Raw genomic sequence first — 21334 nt, forward strand, 5'->3', positions numbered from 1 at the left:
TTCGAGAACGTGTAGCGAAGCGAGGTAAAATCCGCCCGCCACCCAACGCATAATTTTAACATGCGTTATAAATCCCGAAATTTGTTTGCTGCTCTTACATACGCCATTTTTTAATAATATAGCGTCGTCGGGTTAAAGCAGGTTGGAAATTCCTACCGCTTAGTATATCGACGTCTTGTCTCAGGTGTATTAAGGACGGTTCATATTTTTGCTGAGTTAACTGAACGTAGTTATATTACGCACATTGTGTATGTATAACTATTGCTAAGTAGCACTGTCATGTTTTCTTTTTTTTTATTTATAAGTTAGGTCCTTATCTATGAGCACGACTTGTGTCATGAAGGGTAGCCTTCTTCAATGACGCGCAGTCGTCGTCAACCAGTCCACATTTTATGCAGTACAAGGACAGCGCTGTGTTTAGATAACCTTATTAGATGAATGCAACCGTTGTACACATGCGACTCACCTCCCTCGACGTCGCACACTAGTGCCAAGCTGTCCCCTTCATTGTAGGGACCGATGAGACTCCGAAGAGGCTCCCGGTCGCCGACGGCCTCCCTTATCACAGGGGTGCCTGGTGGTTCTGCACAGCCAAAGGAGATCAGTCTTAGGATGAGCAGCAGTAAGCCGAGCACAGCGCTTTCTAAGGAGGGCGGTTGACTTTACCAAAAAGATTGGTCTACATTCAATGTTGAACGTTTCGGTTGCTCAATATACTTATAATTTCATATTGTCTATATACCACCTGAGCACAAGTTGTTTGAGACGTACTCTTTTTCCGACGTGTATCGATGGTGAAGCCCGTCGACTACTGCAATTTAGCAGAGCACGAAAAGGGCAAGGTGGTGTGCTTTTATTAGCGGTAGCAGTTAAGAGAATTCTTTTAAGGCCATTTGTAGTCCATGAAATACCAAGCTTGATAACGCTTAGCTGCGGATTTTTTAAATTTTTTCTACAGAGAAAGCCGAGCTGGCGTCACAACCCATTCCACTGATTCCACGCAACGGAAGCCAAGTTGTCCAGCAATGTGAGCGCTCATTTTCTTTTTGCTTTTTATTATTGCTGTATTTATGCAGGAATGGAGCCAGCGTATCAGTACGTTTATTTTTTTTCAACAGGACATTATTAGAGATAGCTACTCCAGAGGCAAAAAGCAGAGTTCTGCACATGATAAAGCATCACGTAATATGGGGGCACTGAATGTGGAGTGATTTCTGCATAAGCATAGCGTAAGCACAGTTTTACTGCGAGCTCGTGGCATGGCTGACGCCTTTCGTCACTGTCCACTGAAACGTGCCGTTCACTTATCGGACGCACCAGTCATACTAATAAAACTCACACGCAGAAACCGTGTGTCAGAAACAACTAATCAACTGTAATTCCTCTAAGAGCACCGACCACGCACGAACGAGGGGCACAAACGCTTCGGTGAATTCTCGCTTCAAAGAAATTTGTCCCCGTCGTCAGTACCAATGACGTTTACTGCAAAGTGCGGCAAACAGTGGCCGTTTCCAAAGATTGCTTACATGTGCAAGGCAAAGGTTCGTGTGCTCGTGGTGTTACTGCATGCGAGTGTCCCGCTGCGCTTATGCAGCATGTGTAGCACCTGTGCATTGCAGACCCTCCCGGTTTCTAGGCAAGCATTATACAGCCATTTTGCGCCCTAGAAATTGAAACTCAGTACGTTTAATTTCTGTTAATACTAAAGACGCCATGCAATACAAAACTGCTGGAGGCTCCACAGCTTTCGGCCGACCGGGAACCCTCCGAAATACCAACCGTTTGACGACGTTGAACAAGTTGTGAAAACTCTGGAGTGAAGAACGTGTTGTGTAAGCTTTAGGGGAAGGAAGGGGGAGGGGTTTGAGTAAGCAGGGGTAAAGGAAGTCGCTGAGGCCAGAGGTATAGTGGCAAGCTCGCGCAAACTGTTTTGGACTGCAATGCTAGCGCGTGCTATTTCTCGAAGTGATGGCGGTAAAATAGCGCTAGGTAAGGACATTCCCACGCGTACTGCTAGAACGTCCCAGAACGCAGTCTCATCGAACATATAGAAACTTAGTGAAGTAATGAGCTCAGCTTCAGGGCACCGTCACAGCCGTTAGTAGCGATGAGCTTTCCTAGTTATGCGAATTTTGTGGTTCATTCTTGCAAATATTCGTTTAGACTTTTCAAAAGTGTAACAGTCAAATTGTATTTACTGAAAAATAAAGAATGAGGAGGAAGACAATCCAAGTATTTTAGTCACTGCACGATAACTTTCCAAAAGAATATGGACAATCTGCATTCTTTCTTTCTTTCTTTCTCTCTTTCTTTCTCTTTTAGTTGAGACAATTTCTTACAAATAGGCTCAGGAAGCACAGCAACAGGCCCGGAAAGAGCCTGACCAGTCTATGCCACCCTGATAGCATAGGGACTAAATCTTATTTAGAGATGATTACACATCTTGTGCCGACACAGATACAATATATCAATGCAAATACCATGAAATACAGTGAAATACAGTGAAATACAGTGAAATATGCAGTTACTTTTACGGAATAGAAATCGCCGAAAAGCAAACCAAATACACAATGCATGCACATAATAAAATAAATCCAGATAATACAAGATGAAAAAAAAAAGATACCGTATTCTATTCTACACAAGACTGGCAGCATACGTCAAATACATTCACTGTATTGTGTCGGCTAGTTCTCAACGCATGCGATTTGTTTTGAATTCTAGCATGTGGGTGTAGCGGAAGAATTACAGTAGGTCTTTCCGCAGTATCAAGGTAAACTTGGCCCCTCTCCAGCACTCTCACTTCCAGAATTAATCCTCGAAAGTGCCTTATTTCTCACTTACGAGAAGTATGGGGCCTGTCATTGGCGAGAGCTGTATTTTAAGCGAGGGAGGTAAATTAAAGAAGTAAGACTACGCCACAGTGGTAAGAGCCTCCCGCCTCTGCGAAATTTTGCTGTTAAGCAAAAGAAGCATGGCAGTGCCGAAATGCGCAACTTCCTTTCTATTAGAACCTATTAATAGAGCTCTTGCTATTACAGATTAGTATGCATTTTCTTAAGGCATAGCTTCTTGTACGCCTTGAGCTAGAAAGTGGGCAAACTCGTTGCGACGTTATGCGGACACAAGAGGTTTTATAACTGTGAATAAAAGGGATCGTGTCCTTGCAGACGATCTTGGCGATTTTACAATACTAGTATAGCTGCGGCGCATCAATTGCAAATGTTCATAACTAAAACATCCTTGCCCACAAATGTAATTTGCTGGCGTTCCCTTGAATTAGTAAGGATTTTCGAGAAAGTGGAGATAGAAACTCTTACCTTATTTTGCCCATTTCTGCATACGTAGCATAATAAGGGTAACTTGTTATGGCAGGTAGTGAGAGGCGAAAAACGTCGCAAATATTAATCGAGGACTTCTCATAAATTAAATGTTTCACTAGGTACGAAATTAAGGCCGACACGCACACATCATGCGTATCGCGATGATCGCGCGACAGCACATCCACGCGCTTTCTCGTCACCTCGCGCGAGCTTTCGGTGCGTATCTGGCGCTAACCCAAAACGACTGTAAGTGTGTATGAACACCTTTAGGTTGGGCACCACGATATATTGCCTGGGCGTTTGGGTGGCAAAAACCTCGCAGTTAGATGCGAAAAAAGTGCAATAAGGATAAATGCGATGCTGATTGAGACCGAGTGCTCTTTCACTTCTTGTCCGCGCCTGCGTACTTAATTAGCGCGGCATACCCGACCAGCCCAACAGATGCCACTTCCCGGTTTTAAAATGAGCTAATGCTGAGCTGTAGTTACCAGCCGCACAGCCTGAATCTGAAGGGGGCTCCAGATGCACACTGCACGGCGGATCTGACCAACACTTCAGCGCAAGAGCCGCTAACGATGTTGGCTGCCCAACACAGCGCTTCGACTCCCCCCCCCCCTTTTTCCTCGGCCGCCACGCATGGTCTGGGGCAGCCAATCCGTTAATTGCGGACGTCGATGGAAGTCCCAATTATCTCAGCAGTAGATGGCTCGAAGAGAATTCCCCACTACTCCGAATTCCGTGCCAAGACGACAAAAAGCGCCCCAAGCCCTCAATAGCTTACATTCAGAGCCTCTGCCACCTTTCCCTCCATAACTTCCGCTGCACTCTATCCGTGTACAACGCCAGGGTTTTGATTAAAATATTCACAATTCTGTAAACATTCGCAATTCGGTAAACATTTTTCTGCGTCCTTTATTTTTCTATTTGTCTTCCTATTTGTCTCCCGCTGAGAGCCCGTGTGCAGCTCTTTGGTTTGTGTCCCCGAAATGGCGCGAGATGTGGGCACATTTGTTGGTTGCCATTTTATAGAGTGCTTGACTGTGCGCGAGTGCGAAACGTGGCCAACAGGAGATTGTTCATTTCGTAGTGCTAAGAAGTCGCATTATATCAGACTTTTTTTTCTCACATAATTCATACCTCCCACCAGAAGGGCTAGAAGTGGTGATGTGAAATTTAACGAAAATTGCTCAATGACGATGAACATAAAAATTTAGATATATTTTTGGCACTCCTTCTCTTTAGGCGAATAATATTCCAAACAAAAAATATAAAAAAAGAGAAAGAAAGAAAAAAAGGCATGGTGCTTTGCGATTTATTGCAAGTTTTCCCGAAATTACCAATTTATGTTAGTGCAGGTAGTCAACCTTAGTTGTCACTACGTTCGTAATTTTTATTGTGAACAAGAACGGCCAAAGGCTCCTCTTTGTCTTTCGTCAACTATTGGCCAGAATAAGAATTAAGAACCTGCTGTCATCCAGTCATGCAGTATTACCTTGTTCCTCAGCAAATATTGCATGTTTTTTTTCTCATGAAGATGGCAATTTAGTCGGCCTTCTTGACCAAACCGCTTACAGAGAAGTATTGTAATTCCACCCAAAAGGGAAACTTCAAGATGTCAGTCATATCGCTTTTCTTTCTACATTGAGGGAAGATTCCTTTGCCTCAACAAGCCTCCCAAAAATTTGAATCAGAGGAAAGTTGTGAACAATGTTGTCCGTTAACGCGAACATCGCAGGGTAATAGGTTGCGTAGGATGAAAATTCATCGTTATTTGTACAGCATTTAACTAACTGCTTTACTAAACCTTTGCATATCATAGATTTCGCTGATTTCATTGGATCTGCATTTCTTTAAATATAAAGTATTTGTGTTTTATCTTCATCTCTTGGTTCCTTGTGACAGGTTTGCTAGATGTAAACGGCCAGAATCACACGAAAGGTACTTTCGTACCATAATTCCTGAAAGGCCAAAATCTACGCGGTGCTTATAAATGGCACGAACCGTTTATTATCCGGTTCCGAAACACGTATTTGAGATTTTCTCAACAAACATCAATCATGCTATTCAAGGTTGGCTGAAGCAAGCTCCTCGCGTGTGGCAAACTTAATAAGAAGTTCGCGGAAGAACGCCACACGGAAGTGATTCTTGTCGCTCTTTTTCCCAGTTTTCTATCGCTGGCTAGTTAGCGAGTTGTCTAGGCAACGCTGCAGTCTTTTGCTGAGATAGAGCGAGGTTGATGTGTTCCCAGGAGGAGGGCCGAAGGCAACGTGCAAGAGAAGGAACCACAAGGGAAATGACGGAAGGCGAATTCGGCCGCGCACTCCCAGACTCGCATCAAGCACGCCTGCTCACTTAGAGAGTTGTGTGTTGTAAGAGTGCTGATCCCTTAAGAGCGTATACAGACGTGGTGCCTGATAGTTGCAGTAACGAGGCGTTTCCGTGCAACTAGCCAATTGTGGTCAGCGCCAATGGGAGCTTAGCGTAATAGTCGAGACCCAAACTGGCATGAGCTGGAAATGGCCTTTGAGTTAACAGAGCAATGGCAATACCCACATTTATGCATTGAACGACCTTTGTATTGCTTTTTTTTATTCTCAGGACCTCTGCCTTTATTCTTGCTCTTTTATCCTTTTTTTTTTTCATGGCCACGCTTGTTTGTCCTTGGGGAATTCATCTTTCCTCAATTTATAATTGGCGTGTTACACTAGCCGTGCAGTCGTGTGCTAGGCGTGTTGGTAAATTCACGCCCGATAGCATTATAGTGCTAGCAGACAAAGATAAGCGGAAGGCGTATGCACCATGGAATACTAATGTGCATTTGAATTTCCCGAGAATATAACGCTGACACTAGCACACCATGGTGACTCTCACTGCATTTGGTTCACATCTGCTTACGTTGGAATGCTTTTTAAATAGGTGCGACTCTTGCTCCCCATGTGCGTCTCCTTTCGCGGCTTTGCTAAATCAGCTCCTGCAATCATACGAAATAGCATATTGTGGCTTTGTGTATATAGCACTGCTAGTAAAGAAATGGCATGAATTCCAAACATTGGGCTCACTTTGAGACCTTCCTTTTGCCAAAGGAGAACGGTTATAGCGCAAAATTTGGCCACTGCCTTTTGAGCGCGTCTGATATATAGAATACATGATGTTTATAATTTTTTTACCCCCATATAGCTTATTTTACGGTGGAATCAGATATATGGATGACCGTGCTTCTTGGTTAATAGAGAAGAAGCAATGTCAAAGGTATTCCTTTCTTTTATTTGTTCTTTAAATGTGTTGACATTGCTTGCCGAAACATGAACACCGAACCCAAAGAAGCAGGCGATTATGTTAGAACCGATAGTGTATGTGCTCACTCTTGGTATGCGGCCAGCAAAATTGGCGATGGCAGGTGATAAATTTCGCCAGCAAAAGCATTCGTCTGATTCGGCAGATAATTTATCCCCATACTTCTTTATTTCACAACCATTTGTTTACCTTTAGGGACGCTTCCTCAGCGACCTGTTTCAATCAACTCTATCAGCACGAATTACAAAATTCGGCAGGCGGTCAGATCTGTCTGTAAGCTGTTTCAACGTGTATACGCGTTGAAACACCATTTAGGTGAGTCTGGGTATGAGTATGTTACCCTCCTAAGCGTGCAATGGAATTTTGAAAGTACCATGATACGTTTACAAAAAGCAAGATCAAGTGTTTCTATCAACGTAAATTTTAGTGGAAGAAAATAAAACCTACAAATCACCAATCAACACCCCTCAAAGTGTTTTCGCGCCTCATTTGACTCGCTTATAGAAACGTGATGTGTTCACACTTGATTCGTTAGAAATATTTACCTCTGAAATTTCAATGTGTATGTATATTTTATGGCGATAGCAATTATATGAACGCTCCAGGCGCATTTCTGCCGTCGCCGTCGCCGTGCGGTTCCGTATGAGTGAAAGCCTGTGAGGTCGAGCCGGCAAACGCGGTTCAATCTCGCGTGCACAAGTGAGGAACGCGGCCCGGATGCGAGCCCTTTCCTATTGCGCGCGAGGCAGGGAGGTAAGGCGAGGGAGGAGGAGCGTCCTTCTCCAGTGGCTGCTAAGGTGCCTCGATGTCCTCCTCGCCCACCGCTCCGTACAAAGGGGATACAACCGCGGCGTCTACTACGGCGTTGGACACGGGAATCGCGGGTGCCGTAGTAGACGCATCTGGCGGACGCCGTAGGGGGCGCGTTGCCGGCGCTCGTGTCTCTTGAAAGCGATCTGCGACGTGGCCGAAGTGCACGCACGCGCGGGCCTCATCTTCATAGCGACCTGCGATGCTTGCAGAGCGCGCGTAGTGCCGGCAGCTTTGTATGCACTGTCCTTTCGGTGTTTCGTTCTCGTTGAAGCGACAGATGCAGGGAGGTCAATTGGCTCATAGTTGCTGCGCAATTCCTAACTCCAGAATTTTCAGAGCAGGATTCCGCGCTCATCGGGTGAGATGTATTCATGTGTACTTGTGCGTGTGCGCGCGTGACACCGTGCTGGTTAAATTAGTTAAAACACTTTGACGGGCTAGTTGGTTTTAATCCATAATAGAGGTGTAAGCGCGACTGAATAAGGACGTAGAACGAAGCAGATAAACAAAGACAGGGCTGTCTCATGGTCTCTGTTTCTTTCTGCGTCCTCGCTGAGTCACGCCTACATATTCTATCATTGTTAATTTGGTTAGTAAGTGAACGTTCACAAGTTTATATGGCTGATAAAACTACTATCCTTACTTGCTAGAGCTATTTACTAATTTGCTATCACAATCAGTGCTTCGACTTGCGGTCTGAACTGCAAATTGCTTTTTATACATCCTCAAGACTTTCTCGAAGAAGTAAGATTTAAACGCTTTTAACCGAAAACTGAACTGCAAATCTGAAATGCAAGTGAAGTGAACTACAAGTCTGAACTGCAAATTAATTTTTATACATCCTCAAGACTTTCTCGAAGAAGTAAGATTTAAACGCTTTTAACCGAAAACAATCTAATTATAACAAACTTCTAGGGTCGGGATGGCGAGTGAATTGTTTATAAATTTCCTGTGGTAGATAGACTAAATCTAGTCTATGAGCTGGTCTACTCGAAGATGTGGGCTTTACTTTCACAAACAATTGGAATGCAAAATCGTATAATTCACGAAACTTCACTACTTAAGTGTATAGCTCATTAACTTGTCTCACATATTGCAGTTTACAAATTCTAGCCGAAGAGTTCACAAAGCGGATTCACTTGGATCGCATTCTCTGGATGGAACTAGTTTGGGGATATTAATTCTCGGACTTTGTGGAAAATGTACTGCGTTCGAGTTATTATTGTGCTTCAATGCTCAAAACGACGTTTTAAGAAGCTAAGTGGAACGACTGTGCATTTTTACCGCACGTTTTACGGCGCCACCTACTCAAGCAGCATCTAGATCAGCGCGTCACAAATGGAACGTTCCCGCCCCGTGTTCGTGGTCGAGGCTTGCCTCGTCACAACTGCTCAAGCTGAGGGTTGGTTGCGTGAACGTGCACGAACGTTTATACAGACAAGGGCGTGCGGAATGTCCATTGTGTACGTCTCGTGGCTGCTACGAGACACTTCAGCACCTTATATTTGAGTGTCCCGCTTTCAGTGCGCAGCGCATGTCGCTAGTGAGAAACTATCATCTCCTTGGCCTGCGGTGTGCGACACTCGAGGCATGTTTATACCCCAGTGGCTGTGCATCCAAACGTGATCAGGCCCATCGCGCCCTACTAAACTTTATAGAACTAACTAACTTAGGTTCACGTTTGTAGCATGAACATTCAACATTCTGTAGTAGCGTGACCTTCAGTGACCGACTCTACTGTGTGTGATCAGTACTGTACCCTAACGCTTCTTCCTTCGAAGATGGGAGGTGGCGGGTTCAAACACCTTATAGTGTACTTTGTGAACCGACTACCGGTGAAACGGTGATTACATGCAGCTTTACTTGGCGTCTCATCGTGGAGAACACAATTAGCCGTATAGCGAACTAGCCATGGAGGTGGTTGATAATTGTGGAGGCTGTTCGACGCGGCGTCACTTTAATTCCGGCTGCAGAGTTCTACTTTAGTCTTTAGATTTGACCTGTTGCAGTGTTCTACATTGGTCTTTAGGTTTGTCCTGTTGCTCTCCTTTCTTCTTTCCTTTTTCCTCCCCTCCCTCCTATCTTCCATTTCTGTGTTGCTGTCACCTCCCTTCAGAGGAGTAGGCAGGCGTTGTGCCCCTTCCGGTGGCAGTTGCCAGCCTGCTCCTCGCTTTCCCTTTCCTGATACCTGTGTATATGTGTATATGTGTTCAAAACAAATACGGCGCCTATCTCGTAAATGATGTCATTCGCACAATTATTTTCAAGTGGATATGCCTTGAAGTCTCACCCACTAGAATTTCGAAATTGCAATATGTGCCGTAAAGTAATTAGTTACAAACTTAATTAGACATATTTAATCAGTAATGTCTGCCTCTTCTAGTAGACCAGGTTACGAACCAGAACTATGCTATGTGCCGCACACAAGAGTAAAAAAAAAAAAAAAGGTTTTGAAAGTGATCGCTGGAAAACCCTGTATATGCGCCTAACCTAACCCTGGCAATGTAAGGCATTCCTGCCAAGGTGGTGGATGCGGAACAGCCTTTCAACCGCAGGCCTAACGGAGTACGTCAACTTGGTTGGAAACGGGCAAGTGGCCAATAAGATCTCTTATGCCATCTCAAGGGTGAACCTAGAGGCACTTTTTGTAATGACCATATAGAACCAAGAGTAGCACATGAATGCATATTTTTTTTAAAATTGAAATGTACAAATAATAAGGGAAGGAAGCAATGAAAGTGGGAAGAAGGTCAACTTGCGAGTAGGGGCAGCCAGACCCACCAGCTCTGGTGTACACATTAGACAAATTCTACACACGATAGCTCCATGCAAAACACGGCCGAATGGTCTTCCTGCTAATAGCCGTATCATGCCCCTTGCTTAGACAAATGAGAAATTCTACTGGTAGATCGGCAGTAGTCGTCAGAATCCTCTAGCGGGTCCTCGTATTTCACAAATACGAATCGGGCAGTGTATCGGCGCCGGATCACGACTGAAGCCATCGCACGCAACCGCTCCCAAAAATTGGGTTTCGTTTCCACGCACTGTGTTCCCATGGCTAGTCGTTGTTCCCGAGTGTGTTTTTTGACATCCTGTGCTCGACGTTTGTGTTGAATTTGCAACAATCCGCATGGATGCTACCTTCGAGGCGACACCGATTTTCTGTCACGGCGATCTTATGAACGACTTCGAAGAGCCGACGATACCGTGAACATCAAACTCCTGTCGTCCTCCCTACTCTTTTTAACAGGCCCGAAGTGACGTGCACGATGCCCTTGAAGTTCTGGCGGAATTCGTGCCCAGATGGCTGCGCTAGAGAGATCGCTTCATCGCGTAGCGAGTTGATCCGAAACGACCAGTGGAACACGTGAATCCGCTCCAAATCTACTGAACATGGAATACTTAAGTTTGAGTACTGATACTTCGCTCCAGATCAAGAAAGCTTGCTCCGGATCTGCCGGTGGAAGCTATCATAAGATCGGCGATGTCATCGTTGTGCTTGCGTCCGGGGTACATATTTAAATACACCATTCAAGGCATAAAAAAGTGCTTTACAAAATATGTTTCATGCGCGTAGTGAAAGTGCAACACTCCACTGTGTACCTTGCTTTGTCCCCCCCCCCCCCCCCCGGCCTTTTTTTTTAAATCAAAGGGTAGTAGAGCAGAACAATAACATTGGAAATGCAGAAGCAAATATAATTCTTCTGACACTGCTACAGTGACACAAATAGACAACTGAATGTGCTGAGCCGCTGGGCAACTAATGTAACTGACTAAACACCTTAAAGCGCTCTTTAATCTGCAAAATATGTTTGTTCTTTACTGCCATCTGCACGAGCGCTTCTCAAACAAACAGCGTCTTTGCTGTTCTCCCTGAAGAGTCTCACGTACAATGCAAAATCCAACCATTAAGTGATATTTCTGCCTATTTTCTACGCTGGAAGGCGTGTTTTCTTTTTTAGAATGAAGAATTCAGCTTGGTCGGCGTATGTTTCCTGTTTGGGCCATTTCCTTCTCTACCGAATACGCACTTTTAACACACTTTTTAACAACTTTGTTCTAGATCACGGTGCTGTAGAACACGGCAAAATAGGCGCACTAGGTCAAGACAGGGTGAATGCTGCCTAGAACTTGCAAGAGGTCTGGAGACTGTGCTATGCATGACCTGCGAAAAACGTAGCCTCTGCATGACCTGAGTGAACTGACTTCCGTCATTGCTGTTTGCCACGCCGTAGGCACAGGCCTCGTCACTATCATGAGAGAATCATCTGACTTGGCACGCAAAGTACAAATATAACTGGTCTACAGAGAGATGTGATTACATTTGCTATTATAATGATCGACCACAACGAACCATTAAGATGTAATCGAATTTCTAGGAAATGGTACGTAGCTGGTAATGATGCATTTCCCCTAGCGCGCATATTGCAGTTGAAAAAGCATTAAGACACCCACTCCCACTGAGAAACCGCCTTATGCATTACGGTTCACATAAGAAACTCACTGCGACATTCAGCGGAAATACAAACAAAAGATTAAAGGTAAGGAACATGTTTGGACTCCTCCTAGCAGCAATACTACCGGGAAAGGGGGGGAGGGGTCTATTGTATTAATACGCATCACCAAATGCATTTCTCGTGGAAGGACTAGAACATTAGGCATCGCACGGGAACTCGGGAACGAAGAACACGACCAAAATGAAACATCGCACCAAGCCAACAAGCCATGCAGATGGGCCGGAAAACGAAAGAGAAACGAGGAAATAAGCGTTCGGCATTGATAGTGAACATCGTGCTCAGCATAATGAAAAAGAAGTGTACGCCTGAAAAGGTAACAAAGCACTTAGTACTGGAAGAGTTATAAATAAAAAAACTCTGAAGAGTACAAATACAAAATTTACTACAGCAAAGTGGCCCAAGAGAAGTGAACCTTGATTACCCTAAACGTCGATTTGCGTGCCCTGAACTCGTCTTTAGGGCAGACGAGAATTTTCGCGGCGAAGTAATGTACCGTGAGCGGGGCCAAAAAGTTATTACGTTTCACACAGCAGTATTCACTCCTTTAATCACTTTCGCATTTCACTGAATTTTGCCAGCCGCAGCCCTGCATTAGAGGCTCTTTTCGACGATGACCTTTAGGCAAAACGTAACAACGCGTAAGTATTACATAGAAACACCTCTGCTTGGCCATATTTTGCCGTCATTCAGAAACTCCACTGTATGTTTATGGACATGCTTTACGCCTGAAATTGTTTGTTCTCAGTAAGAGTTTTTTTTTGTATTGGTTTTTGATGATAATTATAAAACGTTTTCTTTTTTGTGGAAGGAAAGCGGGCACCACCTTCCATTTAGGTAATAGAGCGCAAGTTCACCACATGGTAATATCTATATGCGAAGGTAAATTGCGTCAGAAAGGTCATTCAAAGCAACCGAAATGGGCGTGCGAAAGTGGTCCTTAAGCTCTTCGCAATTACCATGCACTGTTATCGCCATGCGTACCTAACTTTTCTGGCTTAATATCATTCCGCGAGCTGGTAATCTTGAGCACGATTTTCTTCGGTTAATAATGTGCGTGCTATAGTGAGCATGTTTCAATATACTTTCTTACACATTTCCTGATGTAATACATGACACTCTTTCTATTCATTTCACCTGCTTTCCTGTCTTCTCTTTTTCACTCGTGCTCTTTGTATGCGCTACACTCTTAAACACATGTACAACCTTTGGGTTGTATCTTGCCACACAACGATAATCGTCATCTGTCTTGCTCGCGTTTCCTTTGCTCAAAACGCTGCGCTCACTACTTTCCTGTCGAGAATGCTCTGTACTGCTAATAACGCGCATGCCGTTCGTGATTTGGAAGCACAGGGTTCGCAGCGTTAAAGAAAGAAAATCCGGACAAGATGACAATTATTATTGTGTGGCAAGATACGACCCAAAGGGTGTACTTTTGCTTAAGAGTGCATGTATTCATTTACTGCCATATCCGTTTTGCCCTGGGAACACCGTAGCCGGTGTTTTTGTTTTCAAGACGCCCATCTTTTGGTTTCCTTTCAGTTACTTTATTTAATAAACCGATCTTTCTCTTTCAAACAATGTTACCTAAATCTTCGAAATTCTAGCGAATATTGACTCAGACAATATTACTAACCTCATGACGTGTAATGATTCATTTTGTTTGCCTTCTTTTCTGCTTTTAGTCATATAAAATAGGTACGCAGGAATCCCACGACAGGCTTTAGTGGGCTCAGTCACTCGTTGCGAGAGATAATTCTAAAATAAAATGCAAGGTAAACTGGAATACTGCAATTTAACGCTTCTGGTATATAATGCAAAACCACTCAGATCGTTCTCATTTTCAGTGTGGTTTCCCGGCGGCGGATTTTAATTTTCGTCGTGCACCATTCAAAACAAAGTTCAAGAAACCAACTTTGCGTATTACTATACGTGGCCTGTCTATGACACTTTTTCTTTCTTGTGGAACAAGCCTTAATAAGGTCTGCTGGGATATACTGCTTTGTTTATCTCTTTTTTTTATTATTTAAGTGAAGCTTTCTTTGCTTCTTTAGCCCGCTTTACTGGTGCTGGCTGCCGCTGCCCTGTTGGTTATGCGCACAACTCAGGTTACAGGGTATTTCCAATTAGGTACTTGAACAAACGGACAACTAGAGTCGGTTGGTATGTACAAATATGGGAATCTGCCAGAGTTTATATACGGATAGACAACTTCGGTCACTCAGTATGGGCAACCGAGCGCGTGTCACAGGGTGCATTTCCAAATAGATAGCTTGAGTATCTGGTTATGTGCAATTGGGCATCTGCCGCTGGGCATGTTTGCCAATTAACAACTTTGACCACTGGGTTTGTACAACCTGGAATGTGCCACTGTGTATATTTCCAAAACGACAACTTGGGCCTTGGTTATGTCCGACTGCGAATGTGCCACTGGGTATGTTTGCGAATCAACAACTTCAACCACTGCGTGGTCCAATATGGCAATAAGTGAGTCGTTGCCACGAATGATTACGCGACCTACGCGATCACGTGAGCTTTGCGCACAAGCTGTGCAGCTGAGGTGGCAGATTTCCTTTTACATGACATCATCCTCCATCATGGTGCACCCCGGCAGCTCCTCACTGATCGCGGCCGCACCTCCTTGTCCCGGGTAGTTGGAGACCTACTTCGCTTCTGTTCTGCCGAGCACAAGCTTTCCACCGCCTACCACCAGCAGACAAATGGACTGACGGAACGGCACAATCGCACGTTGACAGAAATGCTGTCTATGTACGTTTCTGACGACCAGATTGTTTGGGATAGCACGTTACCCTTCGTGACCTTCGCCTATAATTCGTCCCGTCATGAGAACACTGGCTTTTTACCCTTTTACCTTCTGTTCGGCCACCACCCTTCTTTGCCCTTTGACACACTACTTCCTTCCACAGCACTTCCAGTGAATATGCTCAAAACGTCTTCACTCAGGCTTGCACGGCACACCAGCTTGTCGGCTCCCGCCTCGCTGAGTCTATGGCCCCGCAGACGATCCGTTACGACAGCCGACACCGGGACGTTCGATTTCCTCTTGAATCCGTTGTCCTCCTATGCACACCATGTCGCCTCGTCCGCTTGTCTGGAAAGCAGCTGCTACATCCCTTATAGTTAGCGCCGAGACGGCGCCTTTACAGGCGGGTGTTACGGCACAATCCAGAGTGGCGCCAGTCAGAAGAAGACGATTTGACGTGTAAAGGTAGAATCATTCTCGACCGCCATCTTGTTTGAGCATCGTTGTCTCTCGTGTAGATGTTGTGAATACATCTTTATCTAACTTCTTTACATAAATATTCTAAATACATCTTTACTTCTGTATATATAACGTAAAAATATATACAAAGATGAAACACCATGCCTAAACTCTATAAATTTACTTGTTCCTAAAGGTCATCTCTCCTTGAATACGGCGCTATAGGGGACACATTATAAAACTACATTCCATGTGAGCGGCCTTTTCCTCTGATGTCGTTTCTTTGAGCGGCTGATACAAAGGCAGTGTTAAGACAAACTACAGTCTCGAAGTGAAGAAAGATGAGAACACGTAAATTGGCGCTTTGCCAAAGGTCTTCTCTAGCGCAGCCGGCTAAATCATAGTGCTTTAGCGTATTCCGTAAACTCGGAAAGCCTACACAGAGTTTGCTTCCATAGCTAAAGAAAATGAAAGACAAGAACATTGAAATAACTTTTAAAGAAGTGATGCCTTCGCAATTTATTACACCCAAAAATTTTTTTTATGTAGTGGCAGCATCTGGTGCCTTCAAATCATTTCCCTTCCCCATACATAATCATCAAGAAGATTAGTTTGTGTCCTACTCAGACATTGCTGTAGTTTCAAAACGAGCTCCGACTGATTACTTATCTCAGCCGCCTGCAGTGCTCTTACTGCCCTGTCAGCAATACGCATGCATTCATTATCCTACGACGCAGAGTTTGCTGCGCCATGCTGTGTATGCGGAGTTTGAAAGCTCAGATTTTTGTACTTTACTGTTTGCTGCGCCCTCTCTCAATTTCTTGTCTGTGTGAAGACTACGCCTCCCTTTCGACTGAAACGCAGCACTTCCGCATCGTCCCAACGACAAGCGCCGAGAGGCAAGCGCTTCGATTGGGAGTGTGGGCTTGTTTGATGACTCGGTTCCTTTGAGTTCGACTTCCGCATTGCTTCCCATTGGCTTCCAGGGAAAAGCAACGTTACATGGAAGAATTTACATATAGCAAGTTACGTATTCATGAAACGCATTACATTAGAAAACGTACCAAAATCGATTAGCGTCTGCATCGTCGTATGTTAAGGAAAACTGCAGGAGAGGGCCTGCTTATCCTGAGGCTGATATTCGAGGTAGTCTGCATGGTCATTATTCTAGGAGTTTCATCATAATTCCAAGAAACTTAATGAAAAGCGCTCTGTGTCAGCTAAAAGAAAAGAAGTTCTTGTAAGCAGACAAAGGCAACTCGGAATGAGTCATTCGAGCCTTCGTTCTTCGACACATTCAGACAAAGCGCCGTTTTAATAACATAAGATTCCTCAGATTCACAACAACTACAAGCTTTTTTTTTTTCCGTGGATAAGACAAACATGGTAGAATTCATTTTGTTTCATTGGGCACGCGAACAAGTATGGAAGAACTGTGATGCTGTAAGTCCAAAAATGGGGATAACAAGCCAAAAGCACTTCGCGCGGCAAATCGATTATTCGCTCTAAGGTAATGATGTCGAAACCAGAAAACATAGCAAAAGTGTTCGGGAAACAGTGGTTCCAACTATTGCTCACTATGAGTAATCATTCAAGATTCCGTCAAATATTATAAAGCATTAGCACAAAACAATAAGAAGTAATCGTGAGCGTTAACCTGAAACAAAGAATCCTGTACTAGATAATAAATTTAAACTGTCTTAAAAGCTTTACAGTCGCTGATTGGTATGGCTCAGGATTGCCTCAAACATTATTTAAGGTAAAATGAAATCCCACTCATTTCTAATTGGATGGCTATCTTGTTTATTTCCTTTAACACGTTAGTTTCAAGAAGCAAGCTGTTGCATAGCCCAAATGCAGAAAAGTTTATTCATCATTGTTTAGTTCATTTTGTGAACAATGCACATGTAATATTACTGAATAGATCTCTTTACGGCTCTAGCATTCGTGGAATGCCCAGGAGTTTAAAGATACGGTGTTTTGGATCATATGAACACTAAGTTGATCAAAAAATTTACGGACCGTGGTATCTCAGAAAAAGCTGAATGTCCTCCTCAGTCTAGGAACGCAGCCTGGTATTCGCATTTCCAACCTCTACTAGAATACGCAAGCCACATTACGCGGTTCGGTTTTAATGCCCGGAATTTTTTTTCTCAAATCCTCTGTGCCGTTAACTTTTGTGGTTGACAGTAGGTTCAATGCTTTGACAAAAATATTGACACGCGAACTTGTTCGTCATTTTGCGGTGACCGTCTTTCAGCGGCTGACAACTGTTTCAAGGTTATCGCTCGTTGAAAGACGCATCTTCGTGTATTAGAATTGCCAAGAATATTGGCGCTCATCTTATAGCGACGGAACCTTGTCCAATTATACTGCGTGCCAGACGCGAATACTGATGTACGCCTGCCTTCTACAACGCGTCCGAGGACCAGCGATTACACTGGAATTATAGCACGGCGAGTAACGTATAAAAATGGCCGGTGCATTTGGTCCGTAGGTCGTATTTCGACGGCCGACAAGGGTGCTAGCCGCTATCGTTGTGCTTCGAGTAGTATTTGTTTTTATGGGCACAAGCTCGTCCAATAACAAGTTACTTTCATGGTTTCCAGTTGTACTACTCTCCACTTTTTCACCATCACTTCTGCGTTACAATATCCAATACGCAAAATAATAATATATGTCCAGGACTGTACACTGCTCTTCACTGAAACATATATTACATAGGTGGAAACATGAGGCTACCTAGAAGGTGGTCGCAAGTTCTCCGAACAATGCGAAATAATGCTATTCTAATCACACAGACAGAACACGGATTTCTGTGCGTGTGATCAAGGCTCTAAAGGCGAAGGGGTAGAAAACTTGTAATTGGATGAAAAAGTGCCCTTAGTATAAAGTGGAATACTATTGCAATATGTAGTTTGTAATGGAAAAACCAGCCTTATCCCTTCCGAATGAATCCAAAGCATGTCTCCGAAAAAATTCACGGATTATCACGATGCTCAATAATGCGAAAGTGGAGTGCAGCTCTATACGTGTTTTTATTTCGCGGTATCTTAACTGGCGCCGACAATTTGTTTGGTGCGGCGCGTTGCATAGGGAGGAAAGTGCGACGCGACGACCTCACCAACCAACTCGTAGCCCCATCGCCGCCGCACCACGCTTTTCTTATCACGCTTTCGCCACATCATAGTCCTCCGCTCTCCGGATCATTGTTCCGCTGCAGCCTCTTCCTCCACTTTCCTCCTCGCGTCTTTCATCCCCCGCTGCGCTCCGCGTTCACTCTTTCATCTGTCGTTGTGCTCGTTCGCTCAGTTAGCCGAGGCTCGCCACAGGAACGGGCGCCCAACGGCTGCGCTCTAAAATAAGTGCAGGCTGCTTTAGGAAACGCTTTTGCGATCGGGATGCTATTAGCATGATTACTTGGGAACGGCACGGACAAATGGGATATGACCTGAAGGAAACTGTTCATTTTTGTAGATATGTCTAACCTTTCTTTTTCTTTCCATTTCTAAGCAATCTCTCGAGCGTGTACTAATTAGTTCAGTTTCCTGCCATTTCGGGATAGCATTTTACTTCCTATAAATTAAATAAGAAATTTTCATTTGCTAAAGGCAATTTTGAGCATAAACACAGGGGGTCGGTTTAGGTCAAATCAGAGCTATGCACTAAAATCGCGAATCACCTGTCGTTATGTTCAGTAGTTGATGACGTCAAATCACTTGAGTTGAAAGCATCTAAGGCTTGAGGGCAAGAACAATAATCCCTTGATTGGTGCACACGCCATCTATCAGGTTTCGCAATGTCGGCCTACGCTGGCTGTCCTAATAAAACACGACAAGGCCAAGCTCAAAGAGCCTGTTACTGATAATATGGCCCCGCGGAGTTGCTGCTATGCCTATCACTGAGGCGCTACTCAGGTGGCCAGGATGCTTAGGAGTTTAGGAGCTTAGGAGAATGGGCTGCTGCACTTGGAGTAAATGGGCAACATTTCCTGGAAAGGGCGTTGCGTGAATGCCTCTTAAGACGAACGTTTGGCATGGCATGGTAACAGCAGATTTGTTGAAGGATGGGGGGCAGATTGTTCTAGAGAAAGTGGCCACGCTCTATACGCAATGCCTCATGACCTCGAGCGTACCGGAATCTTGGAAGAACGCTAACATAATCCTAATTCATAAGAAAAGGGACGCCAACGACTTGAAAAATTATAGACCGATCAGCTTACTGTCAGTTGCCTACAAAGTATTTACTAAGGTAATCGCAAATAGAATCAGGAACACCTTAAACTTCTGTCAAGCAAAGGACCAGGCAGGATTCCGTAAAGGCTACTCAACAGTAGACCATATTTACACTATCAATCAGGTGATAGAGAAATGTGCGGAATATAACCAACCCTTATATATAGCTTTCATTGATTACGAGAAAGCGTTTGATTCTGTCGAAACCTCAGCAGTCATGGATGCATTACGGAATCAGGGTGTAGACGAGCCATATGTAAAAATACTGAAAGATATCTACAGCGGCTCCACAGCCACCGTAGTCCTCCATAAAGAAAGCAACAAAGCCCCAATAATGAAAGGCGTCAGGCAGGGAGATACGATCTCTCCAATGCTATTCACAGCGTGTTTACAGGAGGTATTCAGAGACCTGGATTGGGAAGAATTGGGGATAAAAGTTAATGGAGAATACCTTAGTAACTTGCTATTAACTGATGATATTGCCTTGCTTAGTAACTCAGGGGACAAATTGCAATGCATGCTCACTGACCTGGAGAGGCAAAGCAGAAGAGCGGGTCTAAAAGTTAATCTGCAGAAAACTAAAGTAATGTTTAACAGTTTCGGAAGAGAACAGCAATATACAATAGGTACCGAGGCACCGGAAGTGGTAAGGGAATACATCTACTTAGGACAGGTAGTGACTGCAGATCCGGATCATCAGGCGGAAATAATCAGAAGAATAAGAATGGGCTGGGGTGCGTTTGGTAGGCATTCTCAGATCATGAATAGCAGGTTGCCATTATGCCACCAGAGAAAAGTGTATAATAGCTGTGTCTTATCAGTACTCACCTACGGGGCAGAAACCTGGAGGCTTACGAAAAGGGTTCTACTTAAATTGAGGACGACGCAACGAGCTATGGAAAGAAGATTGATGGGTGTAACGTTAAGGGTAAGAAAAGAGCAGAATGGATGAGGGAAAAACGCGAGTGAATGACATCTTAGTTGAAATCAAGGAAAAGAAATGGGCATGGGCAGGACATGTAATGAGGAGGGAAGATAATCGATGGTCATTAAGGGTTACGGACTGGATTCCAAGGGAAGAGAAGCGTAGCAGGGGGCGGCAGAAAGTTAGGTGGGCGGATGAGATTAAGAAGTTTGCAGGGACGACATGGCCACACTTAGTACATGATCGAGGTTGTCGAAGTATGGGAGAGGCCTTTGCCCTGCAGTGGGCGTAACCAGGATGATGATGATGATGATGATGATGGCATGGTATCTTTCTTTGCTTTATTTTTTTGCAGCATTCCTTTGTCTTGTGCAGTACAGAGAAGGAGAAGGTACTCTGGTCAACTGTAGTGGTCTTAAACAGGTGTTACCTAAACAAGCCAAATTGCAGTTTTGTCCACTCGGACTAGCTGGATTCCGTGATTTCTCTGCGGTTGGTTTAGCAGAAGCCACGGGACTGCCTCACATTCAGTGCTGTTCTGGACGTAAATCAACGTCCTCTGCATGCGGCTATGCTGCTCACGTTAGTGACATTGTACACCTGCTTGCAAAACAGCTTGTAGCATATAGGCCATCGTTGCATTTAGGTAAAACGTGTTTGACGCCTTGTTTCTCATGTGAACAGGGCGCTTCTCATGTCAAGAGAAGAAGCAGAGGAAAAGGCGGCAAAACATTGCCAAGACAAAATCTTGATTTTTTTCTCTTTATATTCATTGAGCAAATCAGGGAAACGGCGAAAACAAGATATTGTTGCTACAATGACTTGGAAATTCTCATCGGACACAAAAATAAAACAGCAAAAACAAAGCGGGGGCTGCAAGTGTTTTTTCGCCTCGAAAGTAGCAGAAATGTCCCGCGCAGCGTGCCCTTTATCTTCTTTTTGCTTGTTTATATTTTACGCGCACTTTACCATTTCGGTGATACGACACTGGCCGTTGCCTTCAAAGA

The 21334-nt window shown here is 44.2% G+C and overlaps 1 protein-coding gene across 1 annotated transcript in view; it reads right to left on the minus strand.

Moving 5' to 3' along the window:
- LOC126532033 (cell surface glycoprotein MUC18-like) overlaps positions 1-21334 on the minus strand; it is a 73654-nt gene that overhangs the window by 34416 nt on the left and 17904 nt on the right. Inside the window, exon 3 of the mRNA XM_050179732.3 lies at positions 467-583. Coding sequence (XP_050035689.1) covers positions 467-583 — 117 coding nt within the window. The remainder of the gene's footprint in view (positions 1-466; positions 584-21334) is intronic.

Source organism: Dermacentor andersoni, chromosome 5 (assembly GCF_023375885.2).
Source record: "Dermacentor andersoni chromosome 5, qqDerAnde1_hic_scaffold, whole genome shotgun sequence".
Classification (NCBI taxonomy): Eukaryota; Metazoa; Arthropoda; class Arachnida; order Ixodida; family Ixodidae; genus Dermacentor; species Dermacentor andersoni.